This window comes from Cervus elaphus, chromosome 13, assembly GCF_910594005.1.
Source record: "Cervus elaphus chromosome 13, mCerEla1.1, whole genome shotgun sequence".
In the NCBI taxonomy this organism is placed as follows: Eukaryota; Metazoa; Chordata; class Mammalia; order Artiodactyla; family Cervidae; genus Cervus; species Cervus elaphus.
Genome location: NC_057827.1, coordinates 25646758 through 25670242, shown reverse-complemented (window position 1 = coordinate 25670242; position 23485 = coordinate 25646758). Strand labels below are relative to the sequence as shown.

Here is a 23485-nt window from a genome sequence, read left to right as displayed (position 1 = left end):
GGAACGGAAGATGCCCACGTTTTTTGTGTCAGGCTACAGACACTGGCGGCATTTTGATAAGTGGCGCGGATAGGGCGGCGGCCGGCGAGGGCAAAGATCCAAGGCCCGGGCGGGTCTTCCCTGTCGAGAGGAGCTGCCAGCGAGTAGGGCTGGCGGGCAGGCTCCGCCTTCTTCCTTCCGCCTCCAGAGGGCGTTGTGGGTGCAGGGAGGGGGCCAGAGGCGGAGCCGGGAGGCTCAGGCCCCGCCTCCTTCCGCCCTCTCCTGTCGGCGCGGCAGGGCGGGGACGCTGGGGCGGGGACGCTGGGGCGGGGACGCTGGGGCGGGGACGCTGGGGCGGGGCCCGCGGGTGGGGCCGGCGGCGCGGGGCGGAGCCTCGGGGACCAGGGCAGCCCGCTCACTGTGCAGTAGCTGCCGCCGCCGCCGCCCGCGCCTCCAAGGTCTCGCCGCTTCCTGAGCAGAGACCCGGGCTCGGCCGCCATGTCCTCCGCGGACGAGGTTGACGGACTGGGCGTGGCTCGGCCGCACTATGGCTGTGAGTGTGGGCTTCGCGGTGCGGGGGTCCCGGGGAGGGCTCTCCGTCTCCCCGGCGCCGTTTTCCCGGGGGGCTGACCGGGCGGGTGGGGCAGGGCGGCTGTGGGCCGTGCGGACCCGGAAGAGCCGGTGCGACGGGGTGGCGGGTGGCGAGGCCCCCATCCCGCGCCCCCTCGGTGTCCGAGGCGGCGGGGAGGACCCCGGCCGCCCCCACGCCTGGTCCCGGGCGCTGCGGCCGGAGGGCCCCACCCAGCGCCTCTTGCCGCCCAGCTCGACCGAGATTGGGGAGACGGCCTAGGGTGAGGTGGCAGGAGGACGGTGCAGGGCGTGTCCCGGGAACCGGAGCCCCGAGACGCGGGCTCTGCTCTGGCTTCGCGGGAAGGCGCTGCCCGAGCGCTGCCTGCGGGTACATCCAGGGTCCAGACCTGCCCGGCCCCAGGCTAGCTGAGAGGTGCGGCCCTGGGCAAGTCACTTCAGCTTTCTCGGGCTTAGTTCCCTCGACAGGATTTCAAAAGTGAAGACACAAAAAAGAAAAAAAGAAACATTACCTCTGACTTCCTCATTTTCCGAATCTCATTTTCTGTCCCTGCCCTGGGACATCACTGAACTGCAGGTGGAATAGTTACCGCTGGCCAAAGGAGGGCCTTTTGGAGTCTTGAGGTTTCCGATTTTATTTGATATTCTGAGAATAGTGTTTTTGGCTAATTTCACTCGACAGTTTTGTGCGAAGTATTATGTCAAATTTGTGACGTTAAAGCTGAGTAAGACCAGACCCTGCTTTCAAAGAACGTTTTAATCAGGGAGGCAGACAGGTGTAACTATCTAATGTTAATAAGGAGGGATAGAGATAAATATGTCATGTGAACCAACCAGGCTTAAAAGGTAATGTGGATGAAGAGGAGGGGTTTGGGGAAGGCAGTAGGAGCACAGATGGGACATTCGAACACAGCCTTGCAGGATGCTGTGCATTGTGACAGGGCAGGGTGGGGCAAGACATGAAGGTGAAGCGGAAGAGCGTGAACTAAGTTAGGGAAGAGAAGAGCGCTGTGTGTGTTGGCTCCTGAGTTGTGTGGAGTACACAGTGGATGTGGTGGGGGGAAGAGTTACCAAAAGTAGTTGCGGCTAAATTGGGAAAGGCATTGAATGCCAGCCCCAGCACTTAGGCATTTTTTCTGTATCCTGGATGCCTATAAAGGAAGCAGGTTGCTTTGAAGTTAATCTTAGGGGCTTTTGATACAGACCACCTGGGTTTGAATATAGGCCCCCATCATTTATTAGCCTTGGGGCAAATATCACTCAGCCTCAGTTTCCTCATTTGTAAATCATTTGATAATCACAGGATTGTTGTGGAGCTTCCCATGGGAGAATGCATGTAAAATGCACAGTACAATTACTGCCACTTAGGTCTCAATGATTGCTGGCTTTAGTGATTAATAAAAAAGTGAAAAAGCATGAAGTGCTCTGGATTGAGAGTCTGGCGGATAGATCAGCACAAATTTGGACCAAAATCTCAAGTCATATAGTACATATAGTACATGTTCATAATATTGGGGGTGTCCCAGGTTGCCACTGTAGGAGACGTGGGTTCAATCCCTGGGTCAGGAAGATCCCCTGGAGAAGGAAATAGCAACTGACTTCAGTATTATTGCCTGAAGAATCCCATGGACAGAGGAGGCTAGCGGCCTGTAGTCCCTGAGGTTGAAAGAGTCGGACACAAGTTAGCAACTGAACAACTGTAACAACTGTACAATATGTTATTGTACTTAAAAGTACATAATATTGTACTTTTAAGTAATACTAAGATGAATATATAACAATTGAAAAATGGTTCCTATCTGAGGAAAGTCATTATATTACACCTGGCTATCCACACGTTACCCTAACTCTCCAGGTGACCAGCAGGAATTTGATGCTGTGGCATTCTTTCATCGCTCAGGAAGGGTTACAGAGTCTTGCGCTTACATTCTTTCTTTTATGTTTTAGCTGTCCTGGATAATGAGAGACTTACTGCAGAGGAGATGGATGAGAGGAGACGTCAGAATGTGGCCTACGAATACCTTTGTCATTTGGAAGAAGCAAAGAGGTAAAGCTTGGCTGGAGAGAAGATTGGGAGAAAGGAGCTGATACTGTGGGGACAAAGATAAAGATCTCATTGAGTATGTTGTAGGTGTGACTGTGGGAGGCAGGTCGTTTGAAGGAATAAGTATAGCTAGGATATTTTTTTCATAGGAGCAAGTAGTCTTGATTTGTAGTTTATCATGAAACCGTCTGAGGGACACTTTGTTCATTCTCTTCAGTCGTGTCCAGTGGGCACTTATGTATACTGAAGAATTTCCAGGTTTGTGTTGTTCAGTTTTATGCTTATGGTGCATGTTTTGGGCACTACCAGTTATATGGGAGGAAAGCATTTTTAAGGTTTCAAGTTTGAGGCCTTAATATTTCACTGGTTATTTACTGATTTTGCTTTATGTGTGAATTGGGTCCGTTTTCCCCTTGGTAGTGCTCTGGGTGTATCTCCATCCATTTGGCAATATTCAAAGACTGTTTACCAAAGGCAGTGTCATCTGCTTTCTTTGTGAAGTTAATGTGCAACTGATGTTTTCCATTTTCAGATGCTCCAAGACCTTGTGGTTTTAGAGTGTCGATTTACTATCAGTAGTTCATTTCTTTTGTTCTGGTGCTTGTTTTTTTTTTTTTTGCAAGATTGCGGGGTAGATAGATGTAATTACAGATCATGTATCCTATAAGTGAGCTTTGGTGGAAAAGGCCAGCAAGGGAAAATGAGAGGTTTTGTGGTTAAAGTCTAATGAAAATCCAGGATTTTTCAAAGGGTGCTAATAAACAAGAGTTTTTTTGTCTTGTTTTGCCTTTTTAATTTTGAAAATTTTAAAACACTACAGGAAAGTCCAGAGAACAATACAGCAAACATCATGTATTCCAAAACTAGCAAATGTCAGTCCTTCAGATATGCCCCCTTGCTCTAAAAAGGCACAGTTGGAGTCCCCTTTGTGTTCCTCCCTGATCCCATTCTCCTTCTTTCTATTCCTGGGGTTACCTCTAATATGCATTTGATGCATCTTCTTGAATCTGGGCTTGCCTGAGACTGGGGGAGCTGAGAGGGGATTAATGATGATTTAGGTGGAGAGAATGGTAATAACACTTGTTTTTCTAAGTGGAAGGCTAAATGGAAGGAGGTGAATATGTTATTAGGAAGGGGAGTGTTTCTCATGCAGAGTTTGTAAGGAACAAAAACATTAAGTCCTCTGTTACTCAAATTACGGACTAGATCTAGTTGTGGAAGGTAAAGAATTTGAAAGCTGTAGCTGATGTGAAAGACCACCTTTTGCCCTGTGAAGACTTGGTGTCTTTGTTGAGGTGACCTGTGGATGAGAGAGGGGGCCCCAACCTATCTTCCTTCCCCTGTCTAAAATGTTTCTGCTTTTAATATTGGATTTGCACAGTAAAATTCCCTTTTTAAAAGAGGGTATTTTAGTTAACATTCCCTTGCGACCACTAATCCAGTTCCACTATTATTATTTTTTAATTTGGCCATGCTTGTGGCTTGTGTGGTCTTGGTTCCCCGATGAGGGATCAAAATTGCACCCTTGGCAGTGAAAGCTTGGAGTCCTAACCCTTGAACTGCCCAGGGAAGTCCCCAGTTCAGCTTATCTAGTTCAGCCATCTCATTTCAGTAAGGAAACTGAGGTCTGAATGTCCATGGCCATGTGCAGTTTTCTTGATTGAAGAATAGTTTCTGTCATTTTAAACAGTGGTTTTTAACCAGCTGTGTATGTCAGAATTGTCACGGGAGCTTAAGAAATGTGGCTGTTTGAACTTTACCGCAGAGATTCTGGTTTATTAGATCTGGGCTAGAAGGTCCAGATAACTATATATTTTAAAAACTCCTGATGGTTCTGATTGGGCTTTCCTAGTGACTCAGTGGTAAAGAATCCAACTGCCAATGCAGGAGACGTAGTTTCAATCCCTGGCTCGGGAAGATCCCTCTGGAGAAGGAAATAGCAACCCACTCGAGTATTCTTGCCTGGAGAATCTCATGGACAGAGGAGACTGGCAGGCTACAGTCCCTGTGATCGCAGAGTCAGACACGACCTAGTGACTAAACAACAACAGCAAAATGGTTCTCATGGTCCCCCCTAGTAGAGAAATGAGATTGAAAATCACATTTTAGAACTCTCCCTTACACTAGATTACAATAGCCTGACTAGGATGGTGTTCTTTATCACATTTTCTTCTTCAAATGCTGCACTAGGAAGGCATTTCATTTCCCTCTACTCCAGAGCATGTTCTTTTCTGGCAGGTGGTGGTGTTTTTTTTTTTTTTTCTTGAATAAAAAAGGCTCCCATTTCCTTTAAAATCCATCCAGGAGCCATGATCTCCTGGGACGTTTTTCAGTTGGGTGCTTCTGCATACTTAGGGAGTGATGAAGGCGGTGAGACGTTTGAGACAGTCTTGATTTTTCATGCTTTTGGCTATAGGGGAGAGCATAATAGTGGCTTTTTGTCCTTGTACACTCTGCGCTTTGGCCCCACATTGAGGAAATGTGCCTGGTTTATTTTATGGAGGCAGTTACAGAAGATCTGGATGCAGTAGTTTTTGTTGTTTAAAGCTTTGATTAGATTATCAACTTCTGAAGCACCTCTTTAGACTTTACACCGAAAGAGGGCTAGGACAAGAAGCCTGGGGATGTTGTGCTGAAAAAAGGAGACTGGGATACCTGCTGGCCACCCATTGAGGCTGCTGCCACCCCTAGAGTGTCCGAGGTGTGCCACAGGCAGATCACACGCTCTTCCTTATTAGCTGCAGCTTCAGTTATTAGCAGCGGCAGCGTCTCCTGCCCTGGTGAGCTGGGCTGTATGTTCCTTGTGTGCTGCCCAGGCACCTCTGGCACAAGTCCTTTTTGCCTCTTTGGATTGGCCCCATCCTGTTTCCTTCATAACCTCTGCCCCTCCCAGTTTGGAGGAGTCCCAAGGTCTGGAATTTACGCCCACTCCAAGGCCAGGAAGAAAGATCAGAGAGATCCAGGGGAGAAAAGGTTCCCCTCTTTAGTTCTATTTATAATGCTGCTGCCCCTCCCTCTAGTAGCCCCACCTTATAGCACAGTGGCCCCGTTGTGTTGTGTGTCCCGGGGCACTCTGCTTTCTCCTGTACCCGCCGCAGCGCTGCTGTGGGAAGAGAGGAGAGCGTGTGGAGGGAGAGAGCATGTAAACAGGGAGTGTAGGTGAGAGTATGTGTGGAGAATAAGTGAGAGCGTGTTGTGAGCTTAACCTGAAAGGTTAAGTGGGAAAGTTTAGGAGTGATCCTCTACAAGTGTACACTCTGGGCATGGTTGGGAAATAGAAACTACAGAGATTCTGCTTTCCTCTAGTTTCAATACGGAAATTAAGTTAGTGTTCTAATGCAGTGTCATCGAGTTTTATGCTGAGGGCTACAGAGCAGACCAAGGGCTTTTTATTAAGTGAGACTTCTTACATTCTGTATTTATGCTTAAATATGGGCTCATTTTTATCCTATTGCCTGTTCTGATTGGGCTTTACATTTGTTTTGGCTTAGCAGCAGTTGTACAGTAGAGATAAAGAGCATTTTTCACTCAGTTTGAAGGAGGTGAGGTTTAAATATATGAGATGTGGTAAGTGTTCAGTAATAGAAAGATCAGAAGGTTCAGGTGAAAAGAACTGAGAAGGGAATGTAATATTCTGCAGGGGAGGAGAAGGAATGAGTAGGACTAAAAATGGGAGGAGATCCAGTTAGGTTTAAGGTCGCAGGAAGAAGGCTAATTCCAGCATTTCCCCAAGTTTGACAGTTTAGGATTCCTTCTTTCAGAGGCTTGCCCATACACCCTTCTGAGCCCGTCATGGGTCTCCTTCCTCTTGCTTAAGTCAGGGAGCAGAGCAACTCCTCCCCCGCTCCCCCAAAGTGGGGAAAGTGAAGGCTGTGGCTGGTTGGAGACTGTCAAAAACCATGTGATGTTAACAAGAGTGTAACACTAAATAGAAGCACTTTACCTTCTGTAATTTAGGGGCGTTGAAAAAGTATCTTGCAAAGAAATCAGTCCTTGAGAACAAATTCTCTTTTGTATGTATGTATGTCTTTGTTGCTGGCATTGAATATTTTCCAGATCGCCTTTCCTGTAAGTGGGATCAGAATTCCAGTTACATCTGGATGTATCTAGGCTGGTACACTGCTATCATGAAAAGAGAAATTAAAGGCGTTTAACTAGAAGCTTGCCCACCAGCTTGGAGAATTCCCTTAGGGAGGAATATCACTTAGAGATTGGGGAGGGTAATTTTTAGATTGACCCAAGCTCTCCTTTCACAGATGAGAAAACAAATTTAATTGTTTGATGAGGCCCAGTGTGACTAAGAGGCCACAATAAATGTAGCTTTGTAGTGGTACTTTCGAAGTACAAGCTGGATGCGTTCATGTGTTTATGATTATCAAGGAGAAGTATGGGGCGGGATTTGTTCTTAAAATGGTGACATAGATGAAAGTCTCATTTTTTCTGAAACTGACCTAGTGCAACTGCCTTGGACAGACTCCATGGTAAGAAGTGTGTTGCTGTTTAAAAGTGATAAAACTGATTCAAACTAAGAGTGCTTTTTCATATTATTACAATGTTACAAATCAGCAGATATGTTCCCGGCTAGGCCACATAAACCTTGCCTACAGTGTAGCTGAGCCATTTAGTAAATTTACAATTTGAGAAATGTGGACAGTAATCTGGTATAAATTAGGCAGTCTACTAGTTATTAGCTGTTGTGATTACTAAGAAGAGTCATGTCATATGACCATAGTCTCATAATACTTATAATTAAGTAAAACACATTTTAAAAGCCTGAATAAAGCATCTTTGAAAATCTTGACTGTTGAAATACTCGAAGTGTGAAGAATGAGGACTTTCAGTTTTGGCAGGTGTGAGTCTGATTCTGGTCTTGCAAGTTTCTTAACCTTGGGGGGCAGAGCCCAAGTTTGCACTTTGCAGAATGCTGTGCACTTTAGGGGGTTGAGTGAGTGTTACGTGCCTGGCACAGTGTGAAGTACAGTAGGAACTCAATAGACGTATTCTTTATCCTGGTCCTTGGGGAAAAGCAGATTTAATATGAAGACGCTGAGGCATTCATAAACTTTTCCAGGGAATTTTCTGGGTACTTTCAAGATTCTCAAGGTTGGTAGCTCTAGTTTTTTCTCTTCATTCTTAAGCTGTTGTCTGAAAGAACAAGAGGATACTTCTAGGTATTGGAGGGTGTGAGAAGACTTTTCCTTTTTACATAATGCTTTTCCATATACCTAAAATGCTTTTTGAAGGCAGTGGCAACCCACTCCAGTGTTCTTGCCTGGAGAATCCTAGGGACGGGGGAGCCTGGTAGGCTGCCTTCTAAGGCACAGAGTTGGACACGACAGAAGTGACTTAGCAGCAGCAGCAACAAAATGCTTTTTACAATGATCATGAATTTTATAATGAAAAAGGAATGGATTAAGAAAAAGGAAAAACTGTGAATTCCCTGGTGGTCCAGTGTTTAAGACTCTGCACTTTTACTGCGGAGGGCCCAGGTTCTATCTCTTGATTGAAAAAAGAAGAAAGAAAAAGGGAAAAGTGTCCAAGTATATAATTTTTAGATAGTGGTAATCACAAATTTTGGGCTTCCCTGGTGGCTCAGACAGTAAAGAAATTTAGAATTTGTAATTGCTGTCTTAATTACTATTTTCATTGGGTACATGATGTCTGTAGTTTATTTAGGTTTATTCCAAAGTTATATTGCCTTGATTTCTGAAAAGATTAAACGTTTTCCCATATATTTGTTTATTGTTTGTTTTATTTTGCAAATTATCAATGGCATTTGTTTTCTAGAGTTATATTGTTGATTTTTGGAAGCTTTCTTATGGGTATCAGGTTGTCGTATTGCTATATTTTCTCTTGATTTCCCATTTTATTCTTTCACTGTATGGAAGTTTTAAATTTTATGTAGTTTAAGTGTTAATCTTTTTGCAATTTCTGCTATCTAGTTTAATTTCTGTAAGGCTTTGCTAAAATTTGAAGTTTTCTGTTAGCTTTTCTATGATTTAGTGATTTAATTTTTTAGGCATCTAAGTCTTTAAATTTCATGTTTCTAAATCATTCTGATATTTAAAAATAATCTTTATACTATGTATTAGCAATTGATATCTACTATGTCATATATTGAATTACATATAGTTATTTTCTAGGCTTATTATTCTGTTATGGTGAACTGTATTTCATTTTTCTTAGAGAAATGTATGACTTCATTTTTTGTATTTGTTATTTAGAAACAACATTTGAAGCTAGCTTGATTTTTAGCTCCAAGACAAGTAACATTTTAAAAATACTATTTCACAATTTGGAACTTGTAAGGTTCTTACTTCTTATAAAGTGTCCTCATGTTACATATTACAGTTGATACTGGCTTAGTAATTTTGCCTTGAATGCGGAGACACTTCTCAACTTATATCTTCATATCTTTTTTGTTTATTTTTGCTCTTGGAAATTGTTATACCTTTAATAATTGGTTCTAATTTAGTAGTCTTTCTTGGGGGTGCCTGTTGGTAGGTTAGATATCTCAGTGTCTTATGGCTGATCTTGTTTGTTTAAATCTTCTGTTTCACTAACTTGGTTTTCTGCCATCTTGATTTTTCCTCTTTGAGTCTGTTAATGGTGGTTGCTTTGTCCTGTTGCAGTGTTCATTTTGGCCTACTAACTCCTTTTCCCTCTCTACTATTGTTAATAGATCAAAAGGTCTCTGATTTGGCTACAAACTCCTTCTTTCTACCTGAAAAGGATCCTGTATGTATCACTAAATAGTGTGATTTAGGATCCTTTGCAGGTGGAAAAAAGGAGTTTGTAGCCAAGAGTTGGTTACTTTACCAGTTCCCCATATTTTCAGTAAGTATTGGAGTGGTTAAGACCACAGGAAATTGGTGTTAACCGGTTTGTTCGCCAGTCAAGGTTAGGAAAGTTTGGTTGGGTTAAGTCTTGGGCAGTTAGTTTGACCTCATCTGACATATTTCTCTGGCCTTAGATGTCAAAGCAGCAATTGTTCATATGTCTTGATGTTCCCAATTTAAGAAACAGTAAAAATATACTTGAAGGCCTAAGTTGGCATGTTTTAGGAATGTGATTTTCTGGCTTTGCATGATACTTTGTCTCTTAATTTCTGCATGATTCCTTCTGTTTCACAGTTTAGCAATTTGGGGATACCTGATGGTAGAAGGATCTGTTTCGAATATTTTTAAACTGTGAGGTATTTGATGGTTGCATGGCTGTTTCCATCTGGGGCTGCTAAGTAAACCCTTTCACAGGAAGTATTTGTGTAAGAAAGGGCTGGTAGGCAAAGTGAGACCATCCGGAAGTGATTCATGCGACTGGGGTTGTTTGTTTAAGTTGGGACTTGGTTGCCTAGAGACCGTATCTGAGCAAGCTGAGTGAAGTGCCACATGAATGCAGACGTTCCGTTGCCTACCTGATCGAAAAAAGACCCTGCCATTTGATTTTTCTTCTGAAAGACCTCATAATCTCATTGATCCCCGTACTTTGACTGTGTGTGAACCAAAAAATCTTAAATATATAAATGAAAAAATCTGGTTAAAGGGTTTATGTTGAAGGGAAAATCTACTTGCTTAAATCTGAATGTTTAAAATTTTTTTCTTTTAACTGTGTGATAGGAAGAATTAACTTTTTTCAGTGTTTTATTGTAGAAACTTTAATACTTCAGATACCTTTACACCAGCTAAGAGGTAGCAAAACAACCCCCACCGCCCAAACCAAAAACCAACCCTGCGGTTTGCATGGACAGCATGATATACAATATTTTCTGTTTGCCAGTGTCTTCCCCCCTCTCCCTCTTCATCATCATCATCATCAGTACCATTTATTCAGCACTCATCATATACTGGGTACTGTGCTAAGCCCTTCATATGTGTTGTCTAGTTAGCTGTGCTTGAAGTCACGTGAGGTGCTTATTCTTATCTACATTTAACAGAAAAGAAAACAAAGTGCAGAGAGCTTGACTCACCATCTCTTTAAGTGATAGATCCAGATTCCAGGCTTGGTGAGACTCCAAAGCCTTTGCTTTTCCCTGGTCCAGTCTCTCACTGCCGAACCATTTGTGCTTCAAAATCTAATGCCAGCAACAGTAGTTGCCAGTAATTAAGCAGAATGATGGTATGTTGTGTGTTCAGATGCTAAGTCATCTCCAACTCTCTCTAACCCCATGGACCACAGCATGCCAGGCTCCCGTGTCTTTCAGTGTCTCCCAGAGTTTGCTCAAATTCATGTCCATGGAGTCAGTGATGCCATCTAACCATCTCATCTTCTGCCACCCTCTTTTCCTTTTGCCTTCAGTCTTCCCCAGCATCAGGGTCTTTTCCAATGTGTTGACTCTTCGCATCAGGTGGCCAAAGTATTGGAGCTTCAGCATCAGTCCTTTCAATGAATGTTCAGGGTTGATTTCCTTTAGGATTGATTGGTTTGATCTCCTTACATACAACATTACAGTGAGATAGGCATTGTTTTTATTTTAAAGAGGGACAAAAATAAGTTGGTATCACATATTTCAAGGTCACGTAACTATCTGTGGAACTCAAGCCCACTTCTGTGTGACACTATCACTACCGCTGTCAGCCTCTACTGAAGGGGCAACGTTTAAGTCCACAATTCAGTCAGCTAGTTCCCAGACATTAAACAGCTTCCTGGTGTCAGGTGGGTGAGGGAACATGAGCTGTTTCTAGCTTCTCATTGCAGTCTCTTTTACCTGCTTCATATAGGTGGTCTCTGTATTTGTCTCATGTATTTTTGCGTCTAACAAATTGTCGGACTCTGCCTAGTATGCTTTTTCTTACAAAGCTAAAGATCATGATAGGCATACATGAGTAACTGCTGACTCTTGATTGAGGAAAAATTTGTGCCTGCATGCTTATAAGGAATGCAGTAAACATTAAGCTAAGTGATTTTTTACAGGGGTCTAGAAACATAACTTGGGACTTCCCTGGAGGCTCGGTGGTAAAGAATCTGCCTGCCAATTCAGGAGACTCAGGTTTGATCCATGAGTGAGAAAAATGCCCTGGAGGAGGAAATGGCAACCCACTCCAGTATTCTTGCCTGGAGAATCCCATGGACAGAGGAGCCTGGTGGGCTACAGTCCATGGGGTTGCGAAGAGTCAGACACCACTGAGTGACTAAACAGCAACAACAAGAGACATAACTGGTCTGTGATAAACTTGTGTCTGTTTAACTTTTTTGACCTAACTCCTGCTCACTAAGATGGCCTCTCGGGATTGGAAGTGGACGCAGTAGAGGTCCCATGGTTGCATACAGCAGCTCTAGGGAGACTAGAGAGAGGGCCTGGTTAGTTTTCTTCTTCCTAACCCAGCACCTCTTCTCAGTTCAGCTCAGAAAAGCTTTCCTCCTTCCCAGTTGCTTATTTTTTCAATAGTGACCTCATGCAGACAGGAGTGGCATTGGAAATTGCCTTGGACAGTTTGGCAAGAATTGTATTTTTTGGTGTTGTGGGTGGAGGAAAGGCCTGTCTCCAGGCCTCTATTTCTTCCTTACTCCGAATACCTTCCTGTTGACTCACTGGAAATCCTAACGAGAAGCAGAAGGAGCATCAGAGAGGCGGCTGCCAGCCCAGGGCTTGGCTTCTGTCGGGCTAGAAGTCTGGGGACTCAGAGGACTCTGGATTTAAGAAAAATTGTGAGGCTTTTGCAATGGAAGGAAATACTATTGTTGTGATAGGTGTTTATCCGTAAGGTAGAAAGCATCAGCCTTTTGCTAGGGATCATTAATCAGCAACATAAAAAACTAAGACTGTTTCCTTGAAATGGCTTAGTTAGTGTTCCTAAAAATTGAAGCGGAGAAACTGAAGTATAAAAAGAGGGAATGGGGCACATTTAGAAAACCTGAAAGGGAAAAAAACCTATGATCATTAAAAATAGAAAAATGATATAAATATAAAATGTAAGGGAATTCCCTGGTGGTCCAGTGGTTGGGACTTTATGCTTTCACTGCCGAGAGCGAGGGTCTAATCCCTGGTGGGACAGCTAGGATCTGGTAAGCCGAGTAGAGCAGTCAAAAAAAAAAAAAATTGAATTGAAAAAATCTTCTGGTGTAGCAGATCATTTTATTACAAATAACATGCATCTCAGATAAAGTTTAAAACAGCTGAAAGGAGACAAAAGTTACTTATCACTTCCATGACTACCAAAGCATGATGTTTTCCTGCCCCGAAGACTTATCACTATGTTGTTTCTTTGGACAGTGCTGCTTAGTCATTGCTAGTTTGACGAGCTTGTGCTAGACAGTGGCTTGACTTTGGGGGTTTTCCTTTAAAAACTCAAGAATACCCACAAAGGTGTTGGCAAATTTGGTCTTTAACTTTTTATAATTACACTTTTACTATTAATCACTTAAAAAACAGGTAGTATAGGGACATGATACTTAATTCAGAAGCTCTGCTAGGATATTCAGTAAAGAAAAAAAAAGTCTGCCTGCCTAGTCTTGTTTCCCAGGCACCCAGATCTTCTCCGTATATGCAAAATCACTTTTGTTTCCTTGTGTAGAAGTGATAACACTATACTTTCTTCTTTGCATCTTGTAATATATTCTGGCTGAATACATTATAGTGCTTCATTTGTTTCTTTTTCCCCTTCACAGTTGCATGGTTTTCCAGTGCATGGATTTAACCTATCAGTGGACGTATCCCTCCCAGCTTTTACTCTCATCGGTAGTGGTGTAGTTAGCTACTTTGTATGGCTGCCATCTTGCACTTACAAGTGTTGTAGGATGTGTTTCTAGAAGTGGAATTTCTTTTTTTTTGGTTTTGTTTGAGATCACTTTATTGCTAAACAAGTTGCTACAGATTTATGAGAACAAATCATTTGATTTTCAAGGAACCTTGAATTTTAAATATTGGAATAAGGGATTGTGGACCCACACCTCTCCATGGATATTAAAAAGAAAAAAATCCAAACCCAAGAACTTACAAAGATGAATTTATAATCATCCCTCTTCCAGTTTACCTTCTTTCTCAACCTCACTTGCCAGCTCTACTAGACATTCAGTTAGGCAAACCTAGAAATTACATTTTTTTTTTTCCTGTCACCTTTCAGGTCTAATTGATGCAGTTTTTTATTGTTGTTTTAATACATACGTGTGCAGACATGAGTGCACACACACCCACACCCCATCTATTTCTGTCAGCTCACCCCATCCTCACTGCCACCTCCCATATTCAAGCTACTCTCATTGCCTAACTGATTTACAAAGATAATCTGGTCTCCTATCACCTGGGCTTTACTGATGGCTCAGCGGTAAAGAATCCGCCTGCAGTGCAGGAGATGCGGGTTTGATCCCTCGGTTGGGAATATTCCCCTGGAGGAAGAAATGGCAGTCCACTCCAGTATTAATGCCTGCAGAATTCCATGGACAGAGGAGCCTGGAGGGCTATAGTGCATGGTGTCGCAGAGTCTGACACGATGAGGATGCACATATCCACTTTTGATCTCTTCCAAGTGATTCTTTATCTTTAAAGACAATGATCATGTACAGGCAGATAACCCCGCCTCCCCCAGCCCAGTGCTATCCCATGCGATTTAATTTCCTCTCTCCTTCATTAACAGTTGCTTAAGATAGGAAGCTACACACCTGCAAGGTGCTGGTGGAGTTTGACTATCTAGGCTCAAATCTATGATCTAAACCAAATTGGCTTGTTTTTTATTTTAGTCATTAAGCCGTGTCCGACTCTTTTGTGACCCCATGGACTGTAGCCCGCCAGGCTCCTCTGTCCATGGAATTTCCCAGGCAAGAATACTGCAGTGGGTTGCCATTTCCTCATCCAGGGGATCTTCCTGACCCAGGGATTGAACTTGAGTCTCCTTGGCAGGTGGATTCTTTACCACTTAGCTACCAGGGAAGCCCCAGTACATTAGTTGAAGTACTGCATTGGTTACATTGTACTACGGTAGAGTTTCTAAGTCAGTGGGAATAGCCACGTTTTGTTGTTCAGTTGCTCAATCCTGTCCGACTCTGTGACCCCATGGACTGCAGCATGCCAGGCTTCCCTGTCTTTCACCATCTCCCAGAGTTTTCCCGAACTCATGTCCATTGAGTCAGTGATGCCATCCAACCATCTTATCCTCTGTCATCCCCTTCTCCTCCTGCCTTCAATCTTTTCCAACATCAGGCTCTTTTTCAGTGAGTCAGCTCTTGGACTCAGGTGGCCAGAGTATTGGAGCTTCAGCTTCAGCATCAGTCCTTTCAATGAATATTCAGGGTTGATTTCCTTTAGGTTTGACTGGTTTGATCTCCTTGCTGTCCAAGGGACTCTCAAGAGTTCTCCAACACCACAGTTTGAAAGCATTAATTCTTTGGTGCTCAGCCTTCTTTATGGTCCAACTATCACATCTGTAAATGACTACTGGAAAAACCGTAGTTTTGACTCTACAGACAAATATTGTCAGTCTGCTCTCTCTGGAGGTTGTACCAGACTATATGTACATCAGTGATATATGAGAGGACTGCTTTCCCTATGATTTAACTAACATAGAGTACTTTTTTTGTTTGTTTGTTTGTTTTCATAGTTGAACATGGTGTTGTAATTGCAGTTTCTTTTTCAGATTGCCTAACTCTGAGTGAAGCTGAGCATCTTTACATGTGTTTAAAAGCCTTTCTGTTTCCTTTTCTGTGAACTGTTTTGGCAGAATTCTTTGCCTGTTTTTCTTCTTCTTTTTTAAACGCTTGATATTTTTGTTTGTTTATTTTTGGCTGTACTGGGTCTTCACTGCTGCATGCAGGTATTCTCTAGTTGTGGAGAGCAGGGGCTACTCTCTAGTTGTGCATGGGCTTCTCACTTCGGTGACTTCTTTTGTTGCGGAGCACAGGCTCCAGACACTTGGGCCTCGGTAGTTGTGGCTCGAGGGCCCTACAGGCAGGGCGCACGGACTTAGTTGCTCCGAGGCTTGTGGAATCTTCCTGGGCCATGGATTGAACCCATGCCCCCTGTATTGGCAGACAGATTCTCACCCACTGGACCACCAGGGAAGTCCTGCTCATTTTTCTAGTGTGTTATTATTGCTCTTATTGATGTGAGAGCTCTTTTTATATTGAAGAGGTTGACCCTCTTTGGATACTGTCTTTTAACTTTCAATTTTAAGGTGTTTAAAATAATTTAGAATTTTAAAAACATATTTGGTTTTACTAAGCTTTTGTTTTTTAGCTTTATGACTTTGTATCATTTTTAAAGGGACTCTTTGGTCCTTCTCTATACAAAAATATTCCCCCAGGCTTTCTTCAAGTATTTTTAGGATGTAAAGAATTTTAACATTTGACCCTTTGGTCCGTTCGGAATTTATTTTGGTGTAAAGAGTGACGTAAAACTCTTTTTCTCTAGATGGTATTTGGATAGTATCTTAAATCAGCCATCCCCAGCCTTTTTGGAACTGGCCCCTGGATCGGTCCCACGGATGGGGGTTAGAGGGGGTGGTTTGGGCTGATTCAGGCACAGTAGCGTTGGCACTCTGATGAGAGTCTACTGCTGATGCTAATCTGATAGGAGATGGAACTTAGATGGTGATACAGCAATGGGGAGTGGCTGTAAATACAGATGAAGCTTCACTCGCTTGCCAGCTGCTCATCTCCTAACGGGCTACAGACCAGTACCAGTCTGTGGTCCCAGGGCTGAGGACCCCAGTCTTAGACAGTGAGTACCAAGAATGACTCTCTCATGAAAAGTGCTCTGGAATTTGCCAAACTCTTTAGTCTGTGAATTGAGATTTAGCTTTTCTTTTTTTTTTTTCAGAATAAAGCATTTCAACTTTTGAGAATTTTGCAACATATGGCTTAAATGTCCTCTTAGAAAATTTAGCTAGAAGTTCCCAGAGAGTTTTCAAGCAAGTTGTGTTATGTTAGAAAGGTTAATAGTGTAATGAAGTTGGTCTTGAGAAAACAGATTTTGGATGGACAACTTTGACATGTATGTATACTGTGAAGGTATGAATCAACTTGTAAAACTCACAATTTATTCTTTGTGTTAAAGGAGAGTACAGTTTTGAGGAACTTTGGAAAACTGTGTAGCTAACCTCTGTATCACTATTTTGAGGTGTATTCTATTAATGTGACATTAAGGAGGAAAGGGTTTAGGGGTCAGATATGTTTCAGAAATACTGTATTAAACCAAGTTAAACAGATTATGTAACTAGTGGACTGTTAGACTATCATGGGCTGTAAATTCTGAATCTCCAAGGGCAAGGATCATGTAGGCAATATTCCTCCAACCTAGTTTACTATCAGATTCTTTCCTCACAGATTGTCTTTCTTAGGACTAGTGTTCCAGGGTGTACTTGTTTGGGAAACAGTGTTCTCTCTCAGAGTAATGGATTCAAGGGACTATTTCAATTAAGAATTCAAGACCTGTTGATGGTCACTTTTTAACTGTTTTATGTTTTATCTGTAGTTTCTTTACTTTCTTCATTGAGTTCTCATGTTCTTGGTTTATAGAGCTTAAACTAAAGACATTATGGTATGAACTGGGTAGGCACAATTACTGAACTGTCACCATCGGTCTTTAAGACATTGTGAAGAACAGGAGTGTGGTTTTTGAAAATGGGGAACTGCAAATGTACTAGTTATTAAAAAGGAGAGGATATCACAAATTCTAGTCTAGTGAACTAGTCTCTGGCAAAAGTCCATAGCATATGTTCTGTCATATATTATAGAGGGCTTCCCTGGTGGCTCAGACGGTAAAGAATCTGACTGCAGTGCAGGAGACTCGGGTTCGATCCCTGCGTCCGGAAAATCCTCTGGAGAAGGGAATGACTCTTCACTCTAGTATTCTTGCCTGGGAAATCCCATGAACAGAGGTGCTTGGCAGGCTACAGTCTATGGCATTGCAAAGAATCAGCCACGACTGAGAGACTAAGCATGTATACATGGCTTATGGTAAGAAATGAAGGGATCCTTAGGAGTCAACCAGGACTTCCTGTGAAAGGCCTTGTCACCATGACATCATTGCCTTTTGGACAGGGTCCTCAGATTGGTGAATCAGAGAAGCAGAGTAATGTCTAGATTTCAGTAAGGCATTTGAGAGTTTGTCTTGTGATGCTTCTGCAGATTGGATACATGTGGACTAGACTGTAATGTGATTAAGATTTGTAGCCAGTTGAATAAATCATTCCAGAAGAGCTGCTCGATGGGGAGTGACTGCCTCATGGGTGTAAGGTTCCTTCTGGGTGGTGGAAATTTTCTGGAATTAGATAGTCATGGTGGTTGCACAACATTGTGAATATACTAAAAACCACTGAACTCCATTATGTAAAATGGTTAAAAAATGGTGAATCTATCTAATATACATTGTAGCTCAAAAAAAGGAACAGCTAGATTTTTAATTCAAAGATAACTTGTTAGGGCATGTTACATGTAAAACATTTGTGTTTGGACTTGTGAATGCATTAGTGGTATATTGATCAAACTTCAGTTGCTGGAATGGTTAATACGCTGCACATGGTTAATACATGACAGATTTTGCTTTCAGAATACCTTGAATGTAATGATGAAATTTAATAATGGTAACTGTGACGTCCTGTGCTGGGGTTCAAAAAATGGAGTGTCTGTAACACAGGATAGAGAAGTAGCATTAGTAGGGAGAGGATTAGTGGAAAGAAAAACAAAATGAATCAGACCTGAGATTTTTTTTTTTTATGTTAGGAGCTAATGCAGCTGCTGACTTTCTTTCTTTCTTTAATTGGAGGATAATTGCTTTACAATATTGTATTGGTTTCTGCCATACATCAACATGAATCAGCCACAGGTATACATATGAGATGTTTGTTAACTCACTGTAGAAATGTGACCTACACAGCAAAGGAAGAGGTGGTTCTGCCAGCCTCTGTAAGGGTCAGAGGCTGCCTGAGGCCGGGTTCTGTTCTGGAGGCCGTACTTCAGGAGGGGCCTCGATAGGTACCCACAGCAGACACTGCTGAACATCAGGATCCTTCCCTGGGGAACCACGCCCAGTCAGTGAGTGTCCGTCTGCTAGTTGAGACTTGGTTATCGCTCTGGGACTAGAGCATGTTGAGTGAGCATGTCCAGCATTAAGAAAGGTCTAGGTCGGGAAGATCCCCTGGAGGAGGGCATGGCAACCCACTCCAGTATTCTTGACTGGAGAATCCCACGGACAGAGGAGCCCACTGGGGTACAGTCCATGGGGTCCCAAAGAGTCGGACATGACTGAGTGACAGCACAGCACAGTATGGAGATTACAGTGCTTGGGGAGTAACTGAAAGGACTGAGGTCACTTAATATGGAAACAAAATTTAGAGGGAACACAGAATCATAGAATCGCAAAAGATCAACCTCTCCTCCAGTATAGGAATTTATTCACCTGTATGTTTTGCCTGCCATTATTTAAAAATCCCTGAAAAATGAAAGAGGGTTTCAATTTATCATGTTCAGTACCAGAGGAACAGAACTTGTCAATAGAAATCTGCTTAATATGAGGAAGAACTTTGTAACAAGAAGAGATTTCCCAAAACTTGCTTTGAGAAAACGCATGTCGCAGATTTTTACGTACAGACTGTATAACGGTTAATGGAAGATTATGTTCTAACCTAAGGGCTTTCTCAAGTTACTTAAAATAGTTTTTATTTCCATTTCCTATTATTAAAAGGTGCTTTTAATTTGAATGACTTGATAATATTCCATTGCTCATTTTATTTTATTTTTTGACCTGGCTAAAAAAGTTGGGATGGTTATGTTGCATGCTTCGTCGCTTCAGTTGTGTCAGACTGTTTGCGACCCCGTGGACTGTAGCCCACCAGGCTCCTCTGTCCATGGGATTTTTCAGGCAAGCACACTGAAATGAGCTGCCGTTTCCTTCTCCAGGGAATCTTCTAGACCCAGGAATTGAACCTGGGTCTCCTGTATTGCAGGCAGATTCTTGACCGACCGAGCTACAAGAGAAGAGTTATTAAAAAATTACTCAACATCAAAGGATGGAAGATCTAACTGATGTCACAGGGCAATCTAGGTTGCCCTGGAAATGATGCAAAAAGTTAATGTGTGAAGGTTTAGCTAAGGAAGAGGTTCTTTTATGGCTGAGTTTTGCAATGTAGTCTGAAGTAGTATGGGAGGAAATGGACAGCAAAACTGTGTGTGTTCATCTTATTCTCTTGTGCTCCTTTAGGGGTGAGTCTTTTTCCACTTCTTGGTGTCCAGCAGCATCTCCTGCCACAGTGCTTTTCACAAAGTAGATGCTCAGAATATTGTTCCATTGAATTGGTGAAAAGTTGTGTGGAATAGGGGGGCTCTGGTGGTTAAGAGAATTTCATTGTTGATGATGATGAGGGTTTAGGGTTGTTTCTTGTTTCTTTCATTATTTGATTGTATTAATCATTGAGACCAGGACTGTGGTCCTCAAGCAAGACAGAAAGAACAGTTTGTGTCATTCAGCAGTTATTTACTGAGCACCATGCTTCAAATAGAAGTCAGAAAAGGATTCTACCCTTACCTTCTTAAATAATGTTAAGAGGTAAAGAGATACAGAGTTAAGAAAGTCTAGAGGAAGTTTGGAGGAAGAAGAGATTATTTCCAGTGGTAGATGGTAGGAGAGTTCATGGACAGAGGTGCCTTTTGAAAGTACCACTTGAATTGTCAGAGATTGACGGGGCTGATCAATTTTATCAACCTTTATTCTTAGTACGCATCTCCATCCCTGGCTTCCCATGTCACAACTTGATGAACTCTGCTTTCTTTACAAACTCCCTCATTTTTGCTGGCCCTAAAAAATTTACCCCATCTCCTTTATCATGCCATCTTGACTTCCTTCCCTGTAGCAATGGGAGAACTGTTTTTCTTAAGATTCAATCTTCTCTCTGTGGTCTGGATCCTGTCCCTTCTTGTCTCCTGGGGTTCTTATCCAGTGTTCTTTTCTTAACTTGAGCTCATAACTTGACCTTTTTTTTTTTTTTTCTTTCGCCCATTCTTTTTCTTTAGCACATAAATATCCTCACCCATTTTAGACAGACTCCCTCAATCCGAGACCCTGTCTAGGATTATTGCCTCTTCTTTTCTCCTTCAAGGAAAGCTTGTCTTTATTCCCTATGCCCATTTTTTTGGTGTGTCTTAACTCAGGGGGGTATGATTGTGTGCCCTCCTTCCCCCACCCCGCCCCCGCACTGTGATTTCTCTTTCTCAAGTCACCAATGACCGAATTGCTGTGTCCACTGGAAAATTTTCATGATTTATTTTACTTAATCTCTGCAGCATGTGACACTCTGCCTTTTCACTTCATGAGATTTTCTTCCTTTTAACTGGGTATCTTTTTATGCTTTAAAATTTTGACCTGTGTAAATATACATTGCCTGTCTAAGAAAATAAATTTAGGTGGTGCCTCCTCCAAGAAGCTTGCTTGGACACTCACCCTCACTCCAGGTCTGAGTTAGGTGCTCCTCTCTTGTGTCTCTGTGGACTTCCCAAGTGACTCAGTGGTAAAGAATCCACCTGTCAATGCAGGAGATGCAGATTCGACCCCTGGGTCGGGAAGATCCCCAGGGGTAGGACATGACAACGTGTTCCAGTATTCTTGCCTGAAAAATCCCATCGACAGAAGAGCCTGGCAGGCTGCAGTCTATGGGGTCATAAAAAATTGGATGTGACTGAGCACACACATACTCTTGTGTCTCCTTAGTTCCTGCCCCCCAAGTGTCTTTATTGTAGTTTTCACAGTATAGTGCTTTATATTTGTCTCTTATCTGATTTACTGTGAGCCTTAGGGGCTTCCTTAGTGGCTCAGATGGTGAAGAATCTGCCTGCAGTGCAGGAACCCTGGATTTGATCCCTGTGTCAGGAAGATCCCCTGGAGAAGGAAATGGCTACCCACTCTAGTATTCTTGCCTGGAGAATCCCATGGACAGAGGAGCCTGGTGGACTACAGTCCATAGAGTCACAGAAAGTCAGACATGACTGAGTGACTTTTTTTTTCACTTTAGAGACCAAGGGCTATGTCTTTCATGATTATCACAGTTAACCCCGCCTCTTGATTATTCTCACTAATGACTAGATCTGATCATTAACTTTTTTGGTGCATTCTTGCTCTGCAGGCTCTCCTTGTTCCCCTGGGCTCTAGCAGCTGCTGCAGTCGCAATGACTCAGAGAATTGGTTTTTTTGCAAAGAAATATGTGCCTGTCTTCCACCTAGTAGAGGACTCTCACCTGATTTTTTTTTTTTCTCAAGAGCTGATCACAATCAGCAGTGCCAAGGCTGAGGCTTTAGCTTATTTTGAAGTTTTGTTTTTTTGTTTTTTTTTTTCCATTTAGGGTTAAAAGGACTTTCATGCTTTATGATACATGGTAAAGTCGAGGTGGATGGGTGGATAGGTTGAACAAGGTAATGTTTCACCAGGCTGAGCTTCTGAAGATTTGGTCTGAAAGTGAGTTAATCCTGTTTGCCCAGGAACTTTTCACTGAAGTGTAGTTTAAATACCATAAAATTCTCTCATTTTCAGTGTATAACTCAGTGATTTTTAGTAAATTTACCAAGTAGTGCAACCATCACCATAGTCTAGTTTCTACCACCCTAGTTAAGACGAGGGACCCTTTTGAAATTCAGACATTTAATTTTGGCAAGTGAATCCAGCATACCTCATGTCCAGTTCAGCAGAATGAAATGATTAGTTCAGGGATGGGTCTATATTAGGTACCAAGGAACACAGAGGTTAAACTAAGTTACTTAAGATGAAGAAAAAAAAATTCCCTTCTACTTCTCACTTATCCCTATAGCTGTTCAGATTGGTTTAATTCATGTTCAGAAGTTTCTTTTAAAACAGATACTATCAAGATTTCTCCTTTCGTGTGTATGGCTTGGGAAAGTAGCCCTTGTCATGTCTTGCCTGGGTGACCGCCTGCCTTTGTTCAGTAGTTCTGCACCCATTAATAGCCCCTCTTCCTAATCCATTGTGTTTGGAGTGATCTTGTAAATCAGACCTAATCACTTCCTTCCCTGTTTCAAATCCTTCAAAGATTCTCTACAGTTTCTTCCTTTGGCTTGACATGTTCCCCCCATCAAGACACACAGACACACACACACGCACATTAACACATAAATGCCATTTTCTCTGGGAACCCAGCCCTAATTCCCTTCCCTCTTCATATGGTGAGGAATGCCTTTTTGAATAATCTACACTCCTTTTTCTCAGGACTGGGTTTTTGCCACACAGTGTTGAAAATATGAGGCTGTTTCCAGGGCTGAGATGGTGCTCATATGTGTTAGTGGCTCAGTACTTATCCTGTTTATGAGGAAAGACGACCTACTCGGGAGGTTTTTCTTCGGTGAGTCATGCTGACATTTGGGGGGGCGTTTGCTCTGCAAGCTGGGTGTGTACCCGCCCAGCCGCTCCTGGAGGAACCGAATCTCAGTGGTTTGGAGTAGTCAGTTCCGGCATTGGTATGTTCCGCTTCTGTATTGCACAGAGCTGGGAAACCGCTGAAGTCATGTGCTGGGTGGAACTTGTTCAACTGGTTTCCTCTTCACAGACCCCTAATTCAGATTCTCACCTTGATTCTTCTCTCCATATGCTCTTGGTCTGGGCTTGTTTCAAGGCTTACCACACTAGAGTCCTCCAAATAGTCATTTCTTTATCTTGCCGAGTGGTGGGATGGGTAGGGCCACGTAGATGCTCCCTTTGGCAAAAGTTATCAGGGAGCCCACAAGTTACCAGGTGTCAGACTCTAGAAGCAGGTTTATTTCTGGGATTTGGGTGTCCCCTACACATGCACAAACACGTAGCTACCAAAATTTAGAGCCTACTAGCACTTGTATTGGAGAAGGCAATGGCACCCCACTCCAGTACTCTTGCCTGGAAAATCCCACGGACAGAGGAGCCTGGTGGGCTGCAGTCCATGGGGTCACACAGTCGGACACGACTGAAGCGA

At 42.8% G+C, this 23485-nt stretch overlaps 1 protein-coding gene across 1 annotated transcript in view; it reads left to right on the top strand.

Moving 5' to 3' along the window:
• Positions 1-373: 373 nt before the first annotated feature.
• The window catches only part of IQGAP1 (IQ motif containing GTPase activating protein 1), a 100529-nt gene continuing 77417 nt past the window's right edge, over positions 374-23485 (top strand). The window contains exons 1-2 of the mRNA XM_043922676.1: positions 374-532; positions 2515-2614. Of these exons, the coding sequence (XP_043778611.1) occupies positions 478-532; positions 2515-2614 (155 nt within the window). The 5' untranslated portion in view covers positions 374-477. The remainder of the gene's footprint in view (positions 533-2514; positions 2615-23485) is intronic.